This window comes from Phocoena phocoena, chromosome 4 (genome assembly GCF_963924675.1).
Source record: "Phocoena phocoena chromosome 4, mPhoPho1.1, whole genome shotgun sequence".
NCBI classification, from domain to species: domain Eukaryota; kingdom Metazoa; phylum Chordata; class Mammalia; order Artiodactyla; family Phocoenidae; genus Phocoena; species Phocoena phocoena.
In genome coordinates this window covers 8,919,553-8,944,870 of record NC_089222.1, presented here as the reverse complement: position 1 = coordinate 8,944,870, position 25,318 = coordinate 8,919,553, and the positions used below count along the sequence as shown (strand labels likewise).

The 25,318-nt window shown below is 40.0% G+C and overlaps 1 protein-coding gene across 1 annotated transcript in view; it reads left to right on the top strand.

The window, feature by feature from the left end:
• KCNH8 (potassium voltage-gated channel subfamily H member 8) overlaps positions 1-25,318 on the top strand; it is a 383,045-nt gene that overhangs the window by 115,407 nt on the left and 242,320 nt on the right. The window contains exon 2 of the mRNA XM_065876325.1: positions 9,430-9,663. Within this exon, the coding sequence (XP_065732397.1) occupies positions 9,430-9,663 (234 nt within the window). The remainder of the gene's footprint in view (positions 1-9,429; positions 9,664-25,318) is intronic.

Genomic DNA, 25,318 nt, shown 5'->3' with positions numbered 1-25,318 from the left:
GCAGAGAAGACTATGCAGTGGCTAGATGAGGTTCTGGAAAAAGCTACCAAATGATGAGAAACATTTGCATTGCATTAGCTTCCATAGAATATAAACAAAGTTTGAAGGGAGAGAGGAAAGTCAGCCCACTCTGGGGCACTGGGCACACTAATTTGTATCTGTTGTCTTCAAAAATTCAAATTGGTGGGGCTTCCCTGGTGGCGCAGTGGTTGAGAGTCCGCCTGCCGTTACAGGGGACACGGGTTCGTGCCCCGGTTCGGAAAGATCCCGCATGCTGCGGAGCGGCTGGGCCTGTGAGCCATGGCTGCTGAGCCTGCGCGTCCGGAGCCTGTGCTCTGCGACGGGAGAGGCCACAGCAGTGAGAGGCCCGTGTACCGCAAAAAAAAAAAAAAAAAAAAAAAAAAAAAAAAAAAAATAAATTGGAAAGCCCTTGAAGTGTAAAAGAAAAATAATAAAATGACTAAAATATGGCTGAATGAATCCCCTTTTTTCAAATCTTCACGTATGTGCAATAAAGAGCCTGTTCTAGTTTGTTTGAAATTAAAAGGAAATATTCTTCGAATTAAGTGTCATTGCAAGCAAACTCTAGGTTGTGCTGGAGGATGATCAAGGGACAAGTTAAATGAAATATTTGGGGAATCTGAATAGACACAGAATGTGGCTGGTTTCATTTGCTGCGTTCCATTTAATCTGTCTTTCAATAGGTCCAGTAAGATGCCCAAAGAAATAGCTATGTCTTTCTGAACAAAAATATTGTCACGTGATCTTATTTTGTCTTTAAATAAACTCCTAAGAAAAGTTTTACAAGGGTGTAAAATTGAAACCACAATTAGCTACCTATTTGGTAATTTGTTTATTTAAGAGAATAAAATGAGACTTGTGCCAGAAAATCCAGGTTCCCCGATTGCCAAGGCTTGTTAAGCCCTCCCTGTCAGTTTCTGCCTAACTTCCTCTCTCCCTGACCCCTCCTCTGGACTGGGAGAGCTGGGATTTTTGTATCATCCAGTCTTATATATTTGAAAAGGGAGAAAGTATAGTGAACACTGTGCATTCTCCTCCTCTGTTTGCAAAAGCTGGAAAAAAGCTTGACCTTCCCAGGCAGCTCACTTACGGTTCATATTTGATTTGAGGGAGGAGAGGTGGGGAGGGACAGGAATCATGAATATGAAAATGTAGGAATAATAGCCATTATTATTTAATAGACATTATGAGGCAGGGATATTTACATCATGCCTATTTCTTTTCTCTAGGCACTGTTGGAAACAGGTTAGCCTACCTTCACTAGGGTAGTGGCTAAAAGACAGTATCCTGGATTAGAAAACTACGAAGTAGCCCTGAAGAGTCCCTAAGGGTTCCCAAATGCTGAATTCGTGTACACACAGTAGTTTTCTTTACTGAGTGAAAGTGCCTCATAATTTCATTTTATATTTTGGAGAAAGGGCTTTGTTTGGCATTATTTAACTTCATTTGTTTGTTTCTTTTTTTTTTTTCTTAATTGGTTTCCTAATAGAAAATAAAATTTTCTATTTCTGCTTACTGAAGACTTTACTAAAAGTAGCAGGTCAGGATGAAAACTATGGGCATGAGATGGACTGTTCAGGACAGTTCTGACTTTATTTTTAAAGTTGCTGGTTATAAATGATTCCTGCTAAATAATAAAACAATAGATTTGTCTACAAACAATTGCCCTCATTTGATGTGCTTTAATAAAAACTAATAGGTTCCAAGTTTATTTCACTCATTTGCTTAACAAATACTTATTGAGCACCTACTATGTGCCAGGCACCATTCCAGAGGTTGTGACTAAATTAATGAACAAAACAAACCACTGTCACTTAGAGTGTACATTCCAGTGACAGAGTATAGATAATCTAATTTTTAAGAAAGTAAACAGATTATGTGAAAGACCATTTGTCTAAACGACTAATTCTATTAGACAAGAACCCCAGAGAACTGGGGCATATTTTAGTATTGTTTCAAATGTATTCGTAGAGAATCAATTGTGGATAAAATACCAAACACATTTTGTTATTATTGCCTTTGAGATTTTCTGGTTTCTCCCTCATTCATTTTACTTTTGATGAATCCTGCCCTCCTGTCTTAATTAAAAATCATTCTTTTTCTAAATGAAACTCATTTACTGAATTCTAAGAGACAGTGCACCTGAAAAGAAATAGCACCACTCACCACTGAAGTTCACACAGCTGAAAAATGGAATTTGCAAAACTTACTGGTGATTTTGCTAATACCAAATTATGATAAAGAGTATACTAAACTTGCTTTGAATTTATTCGTCTTAATGAGCTTTTATCTTTGTTTATTGGAAATTTTAAAATTTGTTGATCTAGATTCTTTCTACTTCATCAAGATTACTATTTGTCTTTAATCAAGTTATTTTTATTAAGCCATTCAAATGCATGGTTAAATACATTTTAATATGTTTCCGAATAGGTATTCATGCATATGCTACAAAATTCAAACACTAAAAAGAGAATATGATGAAAATCAGTCTCCTTTCCTTTTTTGTTCTCAGCCACGCAGGTGCCCTCCCTCATTCGTTTACCGTGACTAGGTTCTTCTAGATCTTTCCAGTGATATTCTAAAGGAGCTTCTCAGACTTTACAATGTGCATATGAATCTTGTTAAAATACAGACTCTTATTCAGGGGGTGTGTGCTGAGGCTTGAGAGTCTCCATTTCTAAGAAGTTCCCAGTGAGGCTGCTAGCTTCACTGGCGAGGTGGTGAAACACATTAGTTTATATTTGTCTCTGTGTTTACTTGTTTTTTGGCCTTAAGAGAGCAAGATGTTCTCATACATATACACAACTTTCTGCTTTCTACTATGACTTCAGCCCTAGGGTTTTGGCTTTGAGCTTTGCTTTGTTACAAAGTTTTCTTCTAATCTTTGCCTGAAGTGATCATTTATGCAATATGTTAGAAATCAAACCATAAATGATGAACGTTAGCAATATAACCATTTGAAGCATGCTACTAGGTGATGTGTAAATTGTAATGACTAGGAGAATCCCTCTTTGCAAATTTGCCATCTGCTTTTTAAAGTAAGGTTAGAAAAGTCCTCAATTCCAAGCAGCCTCTAAATTTTAGCAGAGAGCATACCGAGGACTTTAGCTTGCAGCCAGTACCATTAATCTAATACAGCTGCCATCATACTTGGAAATGATACAATTAAGCTCCCCGAAAGCAATATAAAGTGCAAAGATCATTTAAATATTTTAAAGTCATAAGCATTCATATTCTATGTACCTGGATAAAGTAGTCTCGAGAGATGACCGTGATCGATATCACAAGAGGTACAGATGTTGTCTTTGTTGGACCTGTATGTAAGTGTAATTCAGACAGCTTGGGAGCAACCCATAAAAGAAAATTAAAATTTCATGCTTGTTTCTTCCCCTCTACAAGAAAATGGAGGCCTATAAGATTCAAGTTTGCCCATCTGTGTGGTGTGCGAGTCTGTTCATATGAGTACTTGCTAACGCAACACAAGATTTGGTTTTAAAAGAAAACCTGTATCAGAGGCACTTTTCAGAAATAAAGATTTGGACCATCAAAGTCTCAGTTTCTGTGTCTTCGGCAGAAAGAACCAAGGGGTACAGGTTTCTTTTTGATGCCCAGTTAGTATCTCTTTGTATCTCTCAGTGTGTCTTTTGGTGTCACTGGCTCGGGGTCTCCATGTGGAGGATTCTTAGACTGGGTGCTGAGCTGGTTGTCTTAAAGGACCGAGGTTGAGGGGGAGAGTGATCTGGATCTGTCCAATCTCTTAAGCATACACCATTCTACCACCAGTCGTGATTCTCAAACTTAGGTGACGTAGGCGTGTACTAAACAGTATGCAGAGTCATAGAAAACAAACAGCATATCCCCCTGAATTTTCAATTGAATTAAAAATATGGCAGGTCCATATTAAAACATAATTAAAAAAAACACTCAAACAAGCATAAATGCAAAATTCTGATGGATTTTTAAGTTAACCTGAGATTTCAAACCAACATCTATCGAGCTTAGATCAGTGCCTCTAGGCTCCTTGGAATGCACATTTAGTGGCTTCGGCCACTAAATACACTTCTACCTAGTAGAAGGGTATTTCAATGGGGAAATTTTAGGAATACTGAAGAGGTCAGAATCCAGATCATTTGAATTGCAACTACATTTCTTTGTCTCCTGAGGAACTCTGGAGTGGGCCTATGCAAAATATTTTGGAGCCAAGAAAGTTGTTGTCATGTTTTTGAAATACTGACTTTCTGGAGGAAATGAGGAAGTGTCCTAGAGGTTGTTGAGAGATCCAGACCGGTTTAGGAGATGTCATCAATGAACTTCTAATAAATGATCTCTATAGAGAAAAATCTGTGCCTTTGAGGTCTTTGTAGACTGAAGGGGTAAAAATATTTTTCTAGAATTAACCCATTTCTGCTGGAAGTAGAGAACAAGTCAGTTCTTTACAGAAAGGATGCATGACGTAGTAAACATTGTTTGTCACATAGACTGGATTTTAATCCCTCCCTTCAAACCTTGGACTGGACACTAAAGTTCTCCAGGTCTTAGTGTTCTCATCTGAAAAATGGGCTGAGGATGAAAGGAGCTATTAGTGGATCAGTGTTTGCGTTCTCCTCTTTTTTTTCCTTCTATATTTTTCCTTTCCAACTCCCATTCCCTTTGTGCCTGGCAGTCCACAATGAATAGTACATCTCCATTTGAATGGGAAAGTGGTACCCTACAGTAGGGACTCAGAGCAAATGACCTGGGTTTCCACCAACCCTGAGATTCCCTCTGATCCATGAAAACTTTTGGCTAAGGAGCCATTTAGATAAATAATCAACTACTCAGAATGTAAACACATTTAAATCTTACTGTTTACCAGCACTTCGAAACTAAATTTACACAAAAGGATGACCTAGAAACAAGGAGGAAAAAGCTGTGTGGCATTTAGATGCATATCACATATGCATAATTGATTCTTTAAAAGGTTAGGGCTTCCCTGGTGGCGCAGTGGTTGAGAGTCCGCCTGCCGACGCAGGGGACACGGGTTCGTGCCCCGGTCTGGGAGGATCCCGCATGCCGCGGGGCAACTGGGCCCGTGGGCCATGGCCGCTGAGCCTGCACGTCCGGAGCCTGTGCTCCGCAACGGGAGAGGCCACAACGGTGAGAGGCCCGCGTACCGCAAAAAAAAAAAAAAAAATTTAAAAGGTTAAATACCCTTGACACATGTATGGTTGGTGATATACCCCTGATGGGTTCATAATCATTACGGCAGTGGCTTTGTTTTACATAATTCTAAAGTAAATGTCACATTTTTTCTTTGGAGATTCCAGGACTGGTATTCAGAAAAGCATATGTTTCTAAGTAGATAGCTGGGAAGAGGAGCTACTCTTTTCCAAACAGAAGGACTATTCACGTAGCTAGTACACTAAGCTTTATGAGAAGCCGACTGCCACTAAATTCTCTCGAATTGAAATGCAATTACATATCGAGGACAGGACAAGTGCTACCTATAAACAGAAAAGCTCAAATGCATGACTTTTTTTTTTTTTTCTGTTTTGCTTTGTTTTTGCAGGGTATTTGCAGGAAGAATTCAGTACCCCAAACACACTATAATCCTTAATTGAAATGCACATATCAGGCAATTTGGTGAATCCTTTAGCGGCTTTTTTCAGAAGCTTATTGTACCTCTGAAGGACTGCTCTTTTCTTATGTCCATAAACAATTATAAAGATGCTAAGGGGGCTTCCCTGGTGGCGCAGTGGTTGAGAGTCCGCCTGCCGACGCAGGGGACACGGGTTCGTGCCCCGGTCTGGGAAGATCCCACATGCCGTGGAGCGGTTGGGCCCATGAGCCATGGCCGCTGAGCCTGCGCGTCCGGAGCCTGTGCTCCACAACGGGAGAGGCCACAACATAGACAACATGAAGATACATATGTAAGTGGTAAAAAACTATGTAAATGGGAATGATTATTACAAAAATTCAAGTTATGGTTTTCTTCTTTGGGGAAGGAGGGAAATACAATTTGTGTGGTGCTCACAGGGGGTTTCACCATCCATGGGTGTTTACTGTTGTTTTTAAATACTGTTATTAAACCTTTTTTCAGGTGTGTTATATTTTCTAATTTTTGAAAATGGAAAAGGCAAAATAACAAAACACAGTGAAGAGAAAGCACCAATTAAGTTGGTAAAAAAAAGAAAAAGACAATGTAATATGGTAACCATAATAAAAGTAAATATATCAGTCTCAGGTTGGTGGATGTATCTTCATGTTGTACTTTAAAAAAATTTAAATGCATGCTATGTGCAAGACACAGCTATAAAATACAAGTCCCTGCAAGGGTCAAAAGTAGAAAGACAGATAAAAACTAACAAAAGAAAACTATTGTGGCTATTTAAATGATGGGAAACTGGACTTTAGGACAAAATGTAATGTTATGTATTTTCTCTGTCTCTAATTCCTATTTCTCCATTCATACTCTGAGCCTGGGCCATCCAGGCATCTGCTCCAACCCTCCAGGTCTTTTGATAATTATCTCCACCCATTTTTGTCTTATTCCTAGCTAGTCATTTTAAAAGCCCTGGATCTTCAGTTTCTCAACTCTGGGAGTAGTTATATGTGTACCACTGATTTGGTACTTATGATATGCTGTATTTTAATGTTACAGATATTCATGCATTTCTTTAATTATGTTGTAACATCCTAAAGCTAGAGATTATACTTTATTCATCTTTTTACACCCCCCTGTCACCTCACTCTAGGAACTGCCATATGGTAGAACCATGTCACATGGCATATAGTAGAGTCAATAAACATGTCAGCAGTCAACTGAAAAATGGCTTCTGAAAAAACATTAAAAGCTCTTTCAGGACATTTGAGTACTTTGCCAATGTTCTGCATTTGCATTTTCTAAGCTAGCTCTCAGCCTAAATTTTAGAATGGAAGGAGGAAGAGAAACAATTGGTAAGAGAGTTACCCAGAACTGTGCAGAGTTGGTGAGACCAAGACCAATAGGAGGGTGCCCCCCTCTGGACCTAGCTGGGAACTCCCATAGGTTCAAGGCTGATCTTTAAGGGCAGGGACTGCATCTAATACACTTTTCTGCCTCTCTCTGCACCTGGAACAAAGTCCATCACAAAGTACACCATCAATAGATGCTTCTTCAAAGTGTGAGAGAATTAAACATTAGTCTTGGATAATTTAATTCACTCCCATGGCCTCAAAACAATGTGCCACTGAAGGCTTCCCAGTATGGATTTTAAGCTCTGACTGTTCTGCAGAGGGAGAGGGTGACTGGGCAAGGAGATGGGTAAGCCCGGCCCAGGCAGGATGCAGATGTTAGCACTTGGATTTTTACTCTGGCCTTAGGAGATGATTGGAGCAAACCTGAGTAGAGTGGGTTTGGTTCTGCCAGCTGATGGGGGTCTATGGAAACATGCAACAGATGCTTAAAAAGAGATGGGAAAGCCCATGGAACAGATCATCAGTGCCTGTCCTGCTGGCCACCAAGAAGTAGCTGGAATTCCTCTTTTCTCATGGCATACAAGATATGATGATGTCTGCTGCAAACCTCTTTTAAAATCCTAGTTTTTTTTCTTGTTTCTTTTTTTTTTTTTTTTGCGGTACATGGGCCTCTCACCGTTGTGGCCTCTCCCGTTGCGGAGCACAGGCTCCAGACACGCAGGCTCAGCGGCCATGGCTCACGGGCCCAGCCGCTCCGCGGCATGTGGGATCTTCCCGGACCGGGGCATGAACCCGCGTCCCCTGCATCGGCAGGCGGACCCTCAACCACTGCGCCACCAGGGAAACCCTAAAATCCTAGTCTTTTAATAAGTAATACATAAAGCATATGATATAAAATTCAAAGGATATAGTAAGAATATGGCAAAAATAAGTATTCCTATCACCTCTGCCCATAGTTGCTCTCTCTGAAGACATCTGCAGTTACCAGTTAACCCACCTGGTTTTAGGTATACCTAAACACTTCCTGTTTGGGGATACACATACATGTCTATATGGGTTTATATATTTTCTGACAAATAGTTCATCTAATAACATACTACACCAAATCATAATTTTTTTTCATTTAACAATTTATGCCACAATTCTTTCCATTTTTCGTTTTCTTTTTATTATCTTTAAAATCCCAGCCTCTAATACTGTCTGATACACTGACACTGTTCAACTTTAGTTTCATCAGCAAATGAATGAGTGATTTCATAATAGTCTCTAATTCATTCTGAACCTGAAAGTCACCCACCAACACATTTTATACATGTCTTGTCTTACACCCCATCTCTAATATGCGTGTTTTTGCCTGTAAACACCCCTCTAAGTTAATCTCAAAAAATTTGAACCTCCCTTGAATGTTGTCTTTCAGGCTGTCCTCCAGAAGTTATCTCTAAGCGCTTAACAACTGTGTCCTGTTTTTTATTGCCCTACATTCTTATTTGTTAATATAGTAGCCATAAGATGTGAACAATACTCTTAATAATAATTTTTATTGAGTACTTATTTGTGCCAGACATCGTGCTAAGCATTTCTCACGAATCTCTACAACACATCTATGAAGTAAGGAATAGTATCACCCTCTCTGTACACCTGTCAGTGCCCTCCCAGGATCTCCTTGACTCAGCCTTAAGTTGCTGTGCAGACCATTTCCTTATATACGGTGGCTTCCAGCATCGTGTTGCCCAAGTGACCTCCGGAGAATGTGTTCAGCCCAAGTGGGCAGGCCAAAGTGCTAACATATTGACAACCCCAAAGTGTCCTAACCAATGAGGTATAGACACTCATGGAGGTGGATAAATACCCTGGCTTTCTCTCCTCTTTGGGAAAAGTTTGAGCTGTGTTCTGCCTAGTCATTTCTTCTGTGTGTCCCTGTGTGATTGAGCCTCAGTTGCTCATATCTGTAAACCCCTTTCTGTCTCACCCTTTATTACCTTTCCTCCCTGCCCACTTCCTTACTTCCTAGAATCACCTGCCAAATAAACTGCTTACAGTCAAATCCTTGCCTCATGGTCTGCTTTTAGGGAAACCAAACCTAGGGAAACTGAGGTTCAGAATATGTGAGTAATTTGTTCAAGGTCATCTGTACATCAAGTGGCAGATTCAAGCTATGAACCAGAAGCCACACTCAGAAGCACCATCCCTTACTGTTAGGTAGATGGTAAGTGCCTCAAAGCAGGCCAAGGAATACTCTCTTCCCTCCATGGTGTGTTTCAAAATGCAAACCAATGTCGGAGCTTAATACATACTTCTGCTGGGCAATGCCGTTCTATGTTTTGGGGTGTCTTTTTTTCCACCCCAGCCCATCAGGACTTGCATTTTAGGTAATGTGGGCTAAACATATGTGCTTGTGATTTGTTACTGAAAGTGCAATTTACAAAGAATTTCTCATGCTTGTTTACTTGCTGTCTTCTTGTTGCTCTACAGATAGCAACTTCATCCTCGCCAACGCCCAGGTGGCTAAGGGTTTCCCCATAGTCTACTGTTCGGATGGCTTCTGTGAGCTTGCTGGATTTGCCCGAACAGAAGTCATGCAGAAGAGTTGTAGCTGCAAATTCTTATTCGGGGTTGAGACCAACGAGCAACTGATGCTTCAGATAGAAAAGTCCTTGGAGGAAAAAGCAGAATTCAAAGGAGAAATTATGTTCTACAAGAAGAACGGTGAGTTGGCTTTTTCTGATGGGTGCTCCTTGGACAGTTGTGAAAGGTCACCCACCTTCTTTTAACTCCCATTGCTGTAATTGCTCCATAACTCCCACTAAGGCTTAATGGTATTTTATATAAATACAGTCTGTTATTGAAGTTCCACAAATAACTTGGATGATGGCCTTGTTTTAGCCATTAACAGCATAAACTACCTGAAAATTTAGCATTAGAATTACAATTATCCAATGTCAATATATTAACTGAGGCAATATATGTTAAAATAAAGTGTATTATATTGTGGTCATGCTTAAGATATATATCAGATATGATGGTTGTTAATATATTAACAGATCCAGAGATAGTTAACTATTCAGAGATAGTTTTCCATCTTTAAGAACCACATCTCAGCGTCAGTCATTAGGGACAGAGATCCAAGTGTTTGACAGCAGAAAAAGAAGTTAATTTAAAGGACATGAGCATAGGCATTTTCTCTTCCAGTTTCCTGTTCACAGAGCCTTTCTCACTATTCTTAAATTCTAGAGACAAAATAAGAGACACACAGTGTCTCAGGGTGGGAGTACATTTTCCTGGACTCAACACTGCCACTGGCAATACTATTTTCTTGTGGCTATGGTTTTGACTCTCTTCTAAATGAAAAAGTATCTAGGGATGGGTATAGTTTCCACAGTGCTTGGTTCCTACATGGGAATAGATATCAACTATCTACCTATCTATCTATCTATCTAATAGATATCTTTTAAAAGTTATTTGTCTTTGGAGGACAGTCCTTGATTGTGTGAATTTTGGATGCATGGTAGTCAGGAAGTATTGGCAAGCAGCCCTCTGGGAGGGATAGGATTTCCAGTTCTTTGGCACCAGGAACACAGTTCAGACCATTGTGTCCTTCCCAGTGTCAATAGATAAGGCCTACATTGCAAATGCGATAAAATAAAAGGATTCTAGCTCTATCTAATTTTACCACAATCACTGAAAAGGGGGCCTGAGATAAAAGAAAATGGAGTTGGTCACTGAGAATGCAAACTGGTAGGGAGTGATAAAACCGCCATCTGGTGAACAAAGGGAAAAGGAGAGGCTTTGTCTGAAATATCCGCTGACTGCAGACTTGTCCTTCTTAAGATAGGTGCCTTGTACAGGTCTCTCCAAATCCATTTGTTTCTTCCTTTTTAAGCCTTCTCACAATATCCAAATGTGGCACCTCTGAGAAAGGTTAAGGCCAAGGAGGAGAATTTAGGTGGCAAGGCCAAAGGGTGGAGACTTTGGAGGTCAGAAAAGTAGAAATATAAAGCACAGGGTGGAAGTGAACCCCTAAAAAAGTTTCCCGAGCCTAGTTTTTTATAAAGATGCCTACAACCTTGGACCCCTTTGGATGGAAATCATTAAAGGCACCAAGAAAGAATAAGGTTTTTAAAAATTAGGTAATAAATAAGAAGACAACTAGCTTCACAGATAAGCATAATACTCAAACTTTTCTTTGGCTAAAATACAGAGAGTAATATTTTATATTTTTATGTGCAGGAGTTAACATTTCTTATTTCTTGTCCTCCCTTTAAATTGCCCAGATTCTACCTATACATCAGTAATAGACCATTACGATGTCTTTTCAAAAAGCAGTCCCCTCCACTTCTGCTGATATACAAAAGGCATTAACCACGGCTATTCTAGACAAACAAATGTATGGGTACCTGAACCAAGGGTAACAATTTTATAAATTTGGTGTTTATCCTCATTGTTTTTTTTTTAATATCAGCAATACTTTACTTATAGAGTGGTTCCCTCCTTTTTTACACGCAGCATACTTTGCACACTATTCTATAGTTGCAGAGCAATATCTTTTACAACTGTGTATACATTTTAGAACAACATATGCTGGATGACAATCACTCATTCTTTTGTACAGTATTACATCATATGGATCAATCATAGTATTACATCATATGGATCCATCCTAGTCAATTACAGTATTACATCATGTGGATCCATTATAGTATTACATAGTCAGTTAAATAAACCTCTACTGATGGACACTTGTGTTCCCTCTAAAATGTGATCACTCATTTGCATAGTATTACATCATATGATTCAGTTCAACGACTCCCCTACTGATGGACATTTGTGTTCCCTCTAGAATGTTATCTGTTTTCTTTGCTCTTTCTGTCTCTGTCTCTCTCTCTTTTTTATGTACTACTGTTGTTATTTAGAAAGTTTTGTGTTTTTTCTAAAAGTTATCTTTTATGTGGTATGTTTATATTGTATAGTCCCACTTTTTAAAGATTTTTGTCTTCATTTTCTATCATAAGCAATGTTATAGTTACCCAGGAACCATTTCTCCCTCCTTTCTCTCCCCACAAGCTAATTTAAAGTAATGTCCTTTTAGTACCAGTTAATATCTATAAGATAATCAGCATGCATGGTCTGCTTTCCTTATTATCGCTCTATGTTCCTCTCTCACCTCTTTCATAGTTATATTTACATTGTCAGCTCAAATAACAATTGCATGTATTTTGTCACTCTTATCCTCCTTTATTTAATCTTGTTGCTACAGTGAAATAATGATCACCTTATATTCTGTCCTAAAGCTTCTCCAATAATTTCTTCATTGTCAGAAGCTTGTTTTCTGAGCCATCTTAGGAAGAGCTCATGGAAATTGTTTCCCTGAGCCCCTGCATTTTGATAACAGTATGACTGTGACCTTTGTACTTGTAGATCAATTCGGGTGAAAATTAAACCTTTGGTTTATATTTTCTTCACTTTACTATCTCAATTATGTTATTCTTTTGTGTACTGGCATAGAGTATTATTTTACCCTAAAAGTGCCGCTAATTAAGTGAGTTGGTGTTTTGTCCTGGATGTTCAATGAATTTATTTTATTTTATTATTTCATTTCATTTTTTCATTTTATTATAATCTAATAGTTTTACTGGAATATATCTTGGCATAGACCAAGGTCAGCAAACTCTTTCTGTAAAGTGCCAGAGAGTAAATATTATACATTCTGCAGGCCATACAGCCTATGTTGCAAGTACCCACCTATGTCACCATAGTGTGAAAACAACCCAAGAAAATATGTAAATGAATGGGTGTTACTGTCTTCCAATAAATATTTTATTTGCAAAAACAGGAGGTGGGCTAGATTTGACCTACAGGCCAATTTACTGATACCTGGTTTAGAAGTTTTTGGATCAGATTTTTCCTCTGATATGTGATGTGCCCTGTAGTATTTATGTTTAAGACCCTTTTACTTGGGGAAATTTTTCTTGAATTTTAATTATCGTTAATCTGTTTTCTCACTTTGATTTTCCTCTTTACAGTCACTTATTACATGTGTGTTGGATCTTCTTTGCCTGTCCTCTGTACCTATCATTTTCTTCCTCTTTTTCATTTATTTTATTTTTTGTTTTCAATTTTTCACCTTGTGCAATTTATTTCCTTTCCTTTCCTTTTGTGGTGTCTATTCACACTTGTATTTCTTCTCTTTGTCTTCAGTTCTTTATCTTTCATTTATATCCTCTCCTGAGCTCAGTTAGGTCATATTATTTATATCACTCTTTTGACTTGTATCTTAGTTCATACTGCCATCACAAACTATAGACTGGGTGGCTTAAACAACAGAAATTAATTTTCTTACATTCCTGAAAGCTAGAAGCCCCAAATCAAGGTGTTGGAATGGTTGGTTTCTTTTTAAGCCTCTCCCCTTGTCTTATAGATGGCTGTCTTTTCTCTGTGTCTTCATATGGTCTTCCCTTTGTGTGTCTTTGTCCTAATCTCATCTTCTTATGACACCAGTCATATTAGATTAGGGCCCACCCAAATGACTTCTTTTTAAGTAATTACATCTTTAAAGACTCCCATCTCCAAATACAGTCACATTCTGAGGTAATGGGGATTGGGACTTCAACATATGAATTTTTGAGGGCATACAGTTCATCCCATAACTCCTAGTCATACTATTTCTGAACTTTTATAAACCAATGTAGGTTATGTATGTAGTTATTTCAAAGTTTGTAAATTTTCTTAATTACTTTTTACTTATTTTGAAATATTTGGGTTTTGTGTGCTTATGGAACATTTTGGATGTGTTTTTACTTTCTGTATCTGTATTCAGATAATTTTTCTCTTTATCTTCTCTTTCATCTTTTTCTATTGTCATGTTTGATTTTTTTTCTCAACTTTAAGAATATTGAATATAGAGGTGTGCTAGGAAAACTTTCCTAAACCTATGTCTCCTTTTGCCATTCCCAAAAAGTTTTCTTTTTTTTTTTTTTTAATACTTTCCCCACATAGCTTACAATTTTGGTTTCCTTCTGAGTTAGGTCTCCTCTCCTAGTGAGGACCTGTTTCACACTAGTATTAGAAATGTTTCCTTTCTTTACCCTGATTTTCCTGCTCTGACCAAGTAGGGCTCTGGTTTGAGCAGTTTCTCCTGGGTATAGTTCTATACCTCAGTGAGTTCTATACATCCAGGAAAGAATTTCTGCTGGGTTTTCTGAGAACATTGGAGGCTCAGGCAACCCCAACACCATCCTACCTTTCTGTAGCCCATTCTCACTCACCTGCAAATTGGAGACTGGGAAGCTCTGTGTTAGTTTTAATCATTTTCAGATCTGTGTGTGGAATCCTCTACTTCCAGAGGATTTCTTCTTTGGGGAGTAGACACTTGTTGACAAATTATGAGGTCCCAAGCTCTAGGGCTATTAAAAACCTTCTTTCTGACATTTTTTTTTTTTTTAAATAAAGCTGCTGCTCCTGCAAGGGTCTAGCTTCTTAGCTGGTATTGCTCATCATTCTGTATTCTCAGGTTTATGGGGACACACTGTCATATAGTTTGGTTGATAATGTAGTTTTTGGATTTCTGATTTTGCTATCTTAGTTACTTTCATTTTGTGAAAGGATTGGGCATATTTCAAAACCAAAGTTTTCATGGCCACTGCTGTATTTTAAATAATCCCTTTAGGCAAGGTATAATTGCTTTGGGGATATAAGTACAATTTTTTATCATCTCCTTCTCCTTTCTTTCTGTCTAAATTTCCATTTGCATGGTTGGGATGTGAGGATCTTATACTAACTCATGGCATAGTGTAGAAAGGGTCCCCCTAACTCCTTGTGTGTTCACTGCTTCATGCCTGACCCATCTGTCTGATGCTCCCCTTATTGGCATTTGCAGCTGCATTCTGTGTCTGGTGATGCTCCCTACATGACTTCACTTCCGCTTAGCTCTTGAAACCACTATAGATCTCTCTTCATTTTTGCCTCTCTTTCATCATGCCACTGATCAAGGCATTCATTATTGTTCTCTATCCTCTGTATTGCTAGCCTTGGGAGGATAATGGATACCTTAGGTGAGCATTCCCATCCTTCACACATGGAAGCAAAGGGAGACTGAGTACACTCGAGCATCCTTTATGCTATCACGTTTCCTCAAAAGTGGGCAGCCACCTTCATGCTGATAAAGAGGTAGTCTGACAAGCAGGTTCTCTCAAGTGTCCCAAAGAGAAGGTAAAATGTCTCTTCTGCCTTCAATATTTCAAAAAAAGCTATCAAAACACTACTGGGTGTAAGGTAGGGTACAAGGATATATTGTACAACATGGGGAATACAGCCAGTATTTTGTAATAACTCTAAATGGAAAGTAACCTTTAAAATGTATTAAAAAACATAAAATTTTTAAAAGGAAGAAATAAAAAATAATTGATAAGAAAAATACACACACACAGCTTTTCCCTGCTTCAAATCTGTGAAACCTCATAGAGAGGAGATTATTTCTGGCCTCCCCTACTTTCTCACAATCCCTCAAGCTGAGAATGGACAAGCTGGGATGTCATGTCATATTTGTCTTCTTCCTAACTCTGGCTTCTTGGCTTAAATGTTAGCAGTAGAAAATTGTATCATCTCTGTGTCATGGAAGACCATCATGGTTGAATCTACAAACCCCAACCTTAATACATTTATCTTAGCATATCTTCTCTGCAGAAAGATTATCTTTCAAGCCTATTTTTATATTAAGTAGATTCAACAAGAAGAGAAATGCTGCAAGAGAAGAAAGATTTAAGAAGAAAATTAAAATGATATAGTTAATTTTGCAAAAACATTATCCTGATATATTAGTTTGCTAGGGCTATCATAACAAATTACCACAAAATGAGTGGCTTAAACAACAGAAGTTTATTGTATCACTATTCTGAAGTCTCGAAGTTGGATATCAAGGTATCAGTTGGGTTGGTTTCTTTTGAGGGCTGACAGGAGAAGTTTGTTCCATCCCTCTCCCCTAGCTTCTGGCACTCTTCGGTATTCTTTACCTTGTAGAAGCATCACCCTGATCTCTGCTTTCATCTTCACATACTATTCTCCCTGCATGTGTGTCTGTGTCCAAATTTCCCCATTTTATAAGGACACCAGTCATATTGGTTTAGTGCCCACCCTAATGACCTTATCTTAGCTTACCTCTGTAAAGACTGTATCTCCAAATAAGGTTACATTCTGAGGTATTGTGGGTTAGGACTCTAACTTACACTTTTGGGGGAACAAAATTAAACCCATAACACCTGGTTACACTTACATTAGACAGATTAGAATTTAAGTCACTTCCCCAAGATCATAAATAAAGAAACCAGGATATATAAAAATCCTCTGACTCTAAGGTCCTTGCTTTTAAACCACTGGTTGTTTGTGGGAGTGGGAATGGTACCACCTCCTAGGAGCATTCTGCCAGTGTCCGGGGGTGTTTGACTCAAAATTGGGGGTTCTTTTGCCATTTAATGGGCAGGAATCAGGGATGCTAGATATACTGTAATGTATGGGGTGGTCTTGCAATTGAAGAATTGTCCACTGCTTAACTTGACTTTCTTTCTTCCATTCTTTTCTTTTTTCTCTTCTTTTCTTTTCTTCTTTCTCTTTCTTTTCTTTTCTTTCCCCTTCCTTCCTTTCTTCCTTCCTTTTCTTTCTTTCTTTCTTTTTCTTTTCTTTCTTTCTTTCTTTCTTCTTTCTTTCTTTTTTCTTTCTTTCTTTCTCTCTCTTTCTCTTTCCTTCTTTCCTCCTTCCTTCCTTTTCTCTATCTCTCCTTTCTTCCTGAGCTTTATTGAGGTATAACTGATATACAAAATGTTTCAAAATTTAATGTGTATATTTTGATGAGTTTGGACATATGCATACAGCCATGATACCATCACCACAATCAAGGTACTAAGCATATCCATCACCTCTAAAAATTTCCTGTGTTCTTTTGTGTTTTTTTGTTTGTTTTTTGTGGTAAGAACACTTAACATGAGATCTATCCTCTTAACATTATACTAAGTGAGATAAACCAATTACAGAAGGACAAATACTGCATGATTCCCCTTATATTAGGTATCTCAGATGGTCAAATTCATACATGCAGAGAATAGAATGGCAGTTGCCAGGGGTGGAGAGGAGCGGAAAATGTAAAATTGTTGCTCAGTAGATATAAAGTTTCAGTTATGCAAGATGGGTAAGTTGTAGAGGTCTGTACAGAATAGTACCTGTAGTTAACAGTCCAGTATTATGCAGTGCATGACTTTCTAATGCCCCACCAGGCTTTCCAGGAAGTAAAACCCTGGTTTCTAATGACTTGAACTTGGAACTTAACACACAGTGTTTTTTTGGGAAGACTTTAATTTCCTACTGAATTTCCAAGAATAAAACCATAGTGTAGTGAGAGAAGATTGAACTTTATCTCATTTAGAACTTCACCATTTAAGAAAATCTTGTCACTGTCTCCCAATACTTGTCATGGATATGCACATCTGCCCAGGTTCTGCACATCTGCCCAGGTTCTGCACTTGGAGCTGCTGCATTTACAGTGATTTTGTATATTGGTCCAATTATCCAACTGCTTCATAACATCTTCTGTTGTCGTCTGTCATACCTGAGCATTTCATGTTGTGATCCATATTATTTTACCAGAGACAACCTCACTTTTATTTCTGTTATATTACTGTTAGTAATATAGAATGTCTGAAAACTTTTCTGAAAATAATGTGCATTATAGGCAGGCAAGTTTTATGATTTAGATTTTTCAGTTCTAAATAGAAAAGAGGGAAATACAAGAGTTTGTTACAGAAGGGAATCTTGAGTCTGATAGGGTGGTGGAAAAGTCTCTTAACTCACAGACTCAATCATTCCCATGTCACTTTCAAGATTTTTTATTTATGTCCATGTACCTACCGAACTATTGCTTGCTTAACGTTTTTCTTTAAGTTGACTCTTTTATTTTTACTCTAATTGCAAGCAAAGGAAACTAAATCACCACTCTCAATAGAAAACGGGGATCATTAGCTCAAACAGAAGGCAAACATAAATAAATATACAATGAAAATACCATTATTAAACTTTTAACATTAATAAAAAGTATACATGATATCTAAGTAATAATAAATCTAATTGATTATATTCTGCCAAGCAGCACATAGGTTATTTTATTTAATTTTTGTAATAACACTTCAAAGTAGATATGAATTGTCTCACATTTACAGATGAAGAAAGTGTGATGCAGAGAAATGATGTGAACACAGCCCTATGTGCTCACCTTGCACTTGCCCCAGCAGTTCTCCTTTGTTCATTTTCTTTACTCACTGATGCACTTCACATTTCTTCTTTTAATTTTCTCATGACATGGTAGAATGTCTAGAAATGTTAATGCCAAGGAGAGGGGAGTCCAAGATAGTGGCATAGGAAGATCCTAACCTCACCTCCTTCCATGGACACACCAAATCTATAGCTACATCTGGATCATTTCCCTTTGAAAAAGATCTGAAACCTAATTTGAAGATTTGAAAAATGCATGAGCTCATGCATTTGAAGTCCTTTGAAGAGTAAATGTCAGGGACATAATGTTAAATAAATAAAAAACTCTTCCTTCACGTGCATGTGGAATTTCACTCTGTTCCCCAAACAGGCCTCATATTGTCTTGCCTCTGGAAATATGCATGTGGGGTTCCCTTCAGGAAGCAACTTAAATGTCCTTTCTCTGGAATTTTCTTCCAGACAGCCAGGCTAAACACCTGACCCCCTTCTCCCTGTTCCAGCAGGACCTCATACAAACCTTTGTCGAATTGTTTTACAGTTGTTTATGTGTGTGTGTCCTCAAATAGATAATTGGAGCAGTTGGTCCTATTCATGCTTTTATTTTCCTCAGTGCCTATCTCATGAGAAATGTTTAATAAACGTGTTAAAGGAAAAAAAAAAGATTTGAAAGCTACATGAACTACTTCTTCACAACAAAGGTTAAAAGGACCACATCGAGATGGGTAGGAAAGGCAGAGACATGGTCTTAGCAAAATCCCCACCCTTGGCATGGTGACTCACAATAGGGGGGGATCTCACCAATCCAGCACTTCTTCTGGAGAAATGAGGGGTTGGTACCCCACATCAGACACCCCAACCCCTGGGAGCTACATCAGAGAGAGGAACCCCCAAAATACCTGGCTAAGAAAACCAACAGGTGGTGTCCAAGGGACCCAAAGTGCTATAAGAAACTGAGATTTCCTTTTCAAAGGGCTCACATAGCAATCTCACACACCCCAAGACCCAGTGAACAAACAGCAGTTTGAAAAGCATCTAGACTACATGTGAAGGGGACTCACTTGCTAACCTAGAAGCCTCTGCTGAAGGGACAGGCAGCAGTTGAAACTCTCCCTGGAGACAGAGGTGCTGGCAGGTGCCGTTATTACACTCTCCACCTGCCCCAAGAGCACATCTCTTGCCACGTTTCCAGGCACAGTCCTGCCGCCTTGCTGAAGCCAGAGAATGTGGGTAGTTGCAGCACCCTGCTTCCTGGATGGGGCTGGTGAGCATGGATGGTCGGGGCATTCCCTCACTCCCAGCGTAAAGCCAGCACACACGCATGAGCAAGGCATTCTCCTGCTGCATTGTTAAAACCCACAGGTGTGTGCAGTCTGGACATTTTCCCAGTGCCTTTCTGAAGCTGGTGACTGTGCCCCACTCCCTATGCTCTGCAGCTGCCTTGCTAAAGCCAGCACGTGCACACAATCCCCACAGGGGACACCCCTTGATCCCCTGGCCCTGGTGGCCAAGGAGCTGAAGGTACTGTGTTCCACAGGACTGTAACAATTGGAAAGACAGTTATTGGTAGGCCACCACCCCCAGGGAACTGCACAGACAGCAAACTGAAACACAACCCATCTTTCTGTGAAAAACGCTTGTTTACTTGTCCTGGAGCTTCAGTCTGAGGGACGGGCTTTCAGGTTTCCGCCACATCTAGGGTCTAAGGAGGTGCTCCCAGGGAGAGTAAGTGGGGCGACACCATCCCTTCGCACTCCTTCAGCCTCACTAAAGCTTGGTAAGACTTTACAGCAAGGAGCTTAAATACTCAGCTGTAGCCCTGATTTGTGTAACCATCACCCATGGGACACCTCCAGATCTGCTCTGGAGGCCAGTAGGGATTACAGTTGTGGCCTCACAAGTCTGTATCTATTTGCCTACTGTAAGAGCTGCTGCCTGAGGGTCTGTCTTCCAATCAACCAAAAACTAGGCGCTAAATGAGATGCCTCCCTTTGGGACACTGACATGTCTCAGCATAATCTCAACAAAGGAGACATATCAAGAATAAGTCAGGTGGTTTAGACAATCACAGAGCTTTGAAAGACAACCAAGAGCTCAGGCAAGTTTGAATAAGTTCATCTTCTGCACAAGGCCACTCCTTCAAGACTGGGATATGTAACTGTTCTACCTAATGCATAGAAACAGAAACAGAGGGTCAGGCAGAATGAAGAAACAGAGAAGTCTGTTTCAAACAAAAGAACAAGGCAAAACCTCAGAAAAAGACTTTAATTGTATGAAGATGAGTAATCTACCAGATAAAGAATTCAAAACAGTGATCATAAAGAGGCTCACAAACTCAGAAGAATGGATGAACTGAGCAGAGAGAGAGAAAATAAAAGAAAGCACCAACAGACGTCCCAGAGCTGAAGAATACAATAACTGAACTGAAAAATACACAAGAGGTTCAACAGCAGACTAGAAGAAGCAGAAGAACAGATCAGCAAACTAGAAGACAAAATAATGGAACTCACCCATACAGAGCAGCCAAAGGAATAAAACACATGAAAAAAAAAAAAAAATAGAAGATAAGACACCTATGGGACAACATCAAGTAGAATAACATTCACATTATGGTGGTCCCAGAAAAGAGAGAGAGAAAAGAAAAACTATTTGGGGAAATAACAGCTGAAAACTTCCCTAACCTAGGAAAGGAAACTAACATCCAGGTCCAGGAAGCCAAGTCCTGTAAAAGAGGAACCCAAAGAGATCCACACCAAGACACACTATATTTAAAATATCAAACATTACAGATAAAGAGAAAACCTTAAGCAGCAAGAAAAAACCAAATTGTTACATATAAGGAAACCCCATAAGACTATCAAGAGACATAGGATTCAGCTAGTCTGATGTGTTGTTTAAGGCCAGTGCTTCCTTATCGATTTTCTTCTGAATGGTCTATACAGTGATGTAAGTGGGGCTGTTAAAGTCCCCTACTATTAGTTTATTGCTGTCTGTCCATTTCTCTCTTTAGGTCTCTTAATATTTGCTTTACATATTTTGGTGCTCCTATGTAGGATGTATTTATATTTATAAATGCTATATCTTCATGCTGGATTCACCTCTTTATCATTATGCAGTGCCCTTCTTTGTCTTTTATGACAGTCTTTGCTTTAGTCCTTTTTGTCTTTTATGAATATAGCTACACAAGCTTTCTCTTTGTTTCCATTTCTATGGAATATCTTTTCCCATACCTTCACTTTCAATCTATATGTTGCCTTATTTCTGAAGTGAGTCTCTAGTGGGCACCATATATTCTTAGTTCCATTACACTCAGTTATTCAGTGTGACTCTGCAGAAGATTTTTAGAATATTTGATTATGCCCTTTAGGCATTTTAGGACTGCAGCTCTGTATAGGAGAAAAGGCAAAGCCTTGGGGTTGTAGAACGTCAGATTAAAATTGACATTTTAAATGTATAACATATGTGACTTGACCATTTGACTGTTAGGAAATGGGCTTGTAGCATTGCATATAGAATGGTTTCATGTAGGATCCAAATTTCAGAGCAAGGTGTGCTGTGCCCAGCCATAAGAGGAAAATGCTTTGTAATGGAAAGTGCAGTGTCTAAATGAGTGTCTTCTGTGAATATGGGGGTTCCCAACATGGGCATCATTTGTAGTAGCTTTAGATTTTCACCACATCTAGAGAGCAATGAGCAAGTCAGCCAGCCAAGAATCTATTTCAACAGATCTAAGGAAACCAGGCTTGAGATTACAGAAAATAAAAGAAACTTTATCTTAGGCTTGATTGAGCCCTGGGGAGGAAGAAAGATAATTCTGAGCAAAAAAAGGATCATTTCCCCACATAGCCCTGGACTCAGACGACTCCAGACCCAGAGAGAGGTGTTGCAAGGGCAAGGGCAATATTTTCCTAAAGATCTCCTCAGGGCTTCCCTGGTGGCGCAGTGGTTGGGAGTCCGCCTGCCGATGCATGGGACACGGGTTCGTGCCCCAGTCTGGGAAGATCCCACATGCCGCGGAGCGGCTGGGCCCGTGAGCCATGGCCAATGAGCCTGCGCGTCCGGAGCCTGTGCTCCGCAACGGGAGAGGCCACAGCAGTGAGAGGCCCGCGTACCGCAAAAAAAAAAAAAAAAATCTCCTCAGGCTGTTGAGGCTGTCAGAGCCGTAGACCCACGGACATGAGCTTAGCATGAGATTGTTACTGACCAGGGTTCTTGGCCTCCTCAATCAATAGTAATTGATGAGGCCAGACAAGAAATTCAGGAAAGGCTTTATTGGGGCCCCTGCTTCAGCAGGAGGGAGCAAGAAAAAGCAACAGGTTCCCTTGCTCGCTTACCCGGGATGGGGGTTGGGGGGCGAGCTGGTTCCTTATATGGGGTGAGGGTAGGGGCAGGTCCAGGGGTGGGCCCAGAGGTGTGGCTTAGGTGGTTTGCCCACCTCTTTGGTGGTGTCGTGTGTAGGGGGCATGCACAGTACCCTGCTTTTGCTCCCAGCTCTTCAGAAGTAGCAATTGGGTTTTTTTGTATCTTGTTGTCCATAACTTGCCCCAACTGGGCATGTACACAGTTATTTTTAGTCCCTTATAGTTTCTTTGTATTTTATTGCTGGAAGAGATGTTTGTCCAGGTGCAAGCACTTCAGCAAAGGGTCCCAGGTCCCAGCCTGTCTCAGGGTGGTGCCTTTGGCACAACTGAGGGCATCCAAGTGAACCTGGAGGGCAACGCAGAACGCAGAGTGCTGCATGCTTGGAAGCCAAGAGGACTAGCCTGTGGGGACATTTACACTGGATTCTAGAAGTATTTGTGAAGAGCCCTTTTGGAGACTTGGTTTACTGAAGAGCTGGTGAGGATGGGACCTTGGAAACTTTTTTCTGGGAAATGGGTGCAACCGTATTCTTACTTACAGGCTGGTAGAGTCAAGAAAGTTCATTTAGTGTTCCAGCTATCTACAGCTGTGGAAGAGCTACCTTAGAACTTAGTGGCTTAACATAGAAACTCTTATGCCTTACAATATTGTAGGTCAGGAATCCAAGCTGGGCTTGGCTGAGTGATTCATCTTCCACGTGGAGTTAGCAGAGGTTGGTTGTGAGGTGGGGTTCAGATGGGAGATGCACTGCTTTGCAGGATCTCAGATGGCTTCACTCAGGTTTGGCATCTTGAAAGTCTGGGATCAGTTGGGACAGTGGACTGAGGTGTCTGCCATAGCCTCCTTAACCCCGGGGGCCCCGGGTAGTCTAGGCTTCCATGAAGCAGGCAGAAGTTGTGAGACCTTTTTTGACCCATTTTAGGAAATCTTCTAGCATAACCTCTTCCATCCCACATCGGTACTGTGGATGGAGCAAACAAGTCCACCCAGATTCATGACGGGGGCACCTAGACCCCAACTCTTGATAGGAAGTGTGCCCAAAATGTTTTTATTTTTTAAATTTATTTTTAAAACTTTATTGGAGTACAGTTTATTTACAATGTTGTGTTAGAACAGTATGGAGGTTCCTTAAAAAACTAAAAATAGAACTACCGTAGGATCCAGCAATCCCACTCCTGCACATATATGTGGAGAAAACCATAATTCGAAAAGATACGTGCGCCCCAATGTTCATTGCAGCCATGTTTTTTAAATGCCACATCTAGATTTGTAGAAACACTTTTGGTGTGTGTATGTGTCTAATAAGAGGACATTTAACTCTGAAATGCAGAATTTAAAAAATGCTTGCAAAATTTGCAGTTTTCATAATGTCTGAAGGACCAGCAAGTACCCTACCATGCTCTCTACAGCTAAGTTATTAGAGAACCATGGGTCGGGTTGTTCTTGCTACTCTCAGCCACTTTCTCCAGCCTGCTTCCTCTGGGACCTTACTTGAGACTTTGCCTGCTCTGAAATAGAAAGCATTTTATGATGCATTTATGATGATTCTCCAGTGAATCGGTTCAGTCTCGATAGAAGATTAGTGTTCTATATTTTCCTCCTGTGTCTTTTGCATTCAAAAGGTGAAGCTCAGAAGTGCAAATACGGTTAAGGACTTCAAAGAAATAGTGGCCAAAGGGGAAGGGCTCAGAAAGAACTTGGCTGGGGCTGGCATGTGCCACTTGACTGAAAAGCCTGCCTTGCAATTTATCTTTTATCTTGCCTGGGTTGAGGCTTTGTACCCAGGCAGCTTTCCTGGTCTGCTTTGCATATATCTGAACAAGCTACTCTGAGAGAAAGCCTGTTCTTCTTCTACACCCATGGTTAAGGTTGCACTGTATAATCAACGAGGAGTTTTATGTCAGACCGTTTATTGAAGGGGCCTGTGCTCACCCTGGCTCTCCAGCCAGGATGATCAGAACAAAGCGAGGCAGACGTCTAACTAGGGCCTCATTTCATTCATCAGGAAGTGCTTAGCCGGGCCTGTCCTTCCACAACTGAGCGGTTACTGATTCTCCCCAACTAGCTAGATTCCTGCGGACCTTCACTTCCTGGAGGTCAGCCTTCCTGACTTAACACAGACGATGTCATCAAATAGTAACTGCTCCCATTTGCTGAGTGTTCACTGTGGGCCAGGCTCTGTGCTCTGCTCTTTGCCTGGGTTGTTTCTCCCATTATTTCTCCTGTCAACCCTTGGAGGCAGATCTTAGTAATACCCCCATCTCACAGTTAAAGAAACTGACTCACAGAGAAGTTAGGGGGAGGGTCAGAATCCAGGTGCTGGCAGTGACCCCTGTGCTCTTCAACACTAAGTCAGGCCGCCAGGCATGGCCACCCCACCCAGGATGGCCTGGCACTCTCTCACCTGCCCTGGCCCCTGAGTGGGGATGGCTGGACTTCCCAGGTGCTAGAGGCACCTCTCAAGGGATAACTGGCAGACTGGGAAGGCAGGAATCCATTAAGTTGGTGGGGGGATAAATTAGGAGTTTGGGATTAACTTATACACATTACTATATATAAAATAGATAACCAACAAGGACGTGCTATATAGCACAGGGAACTCTACTAAATATCCTATAATAATCTATAAGGGAAAACAATCTGAAAAAGGATATATATATAACTGAATCATTTTGCTGCATACCTGAAACTAACACAACATTGTAAACAAACTATACTTCAAAAGAAGAAACAAAAAAAGTAAAAAAAAAAA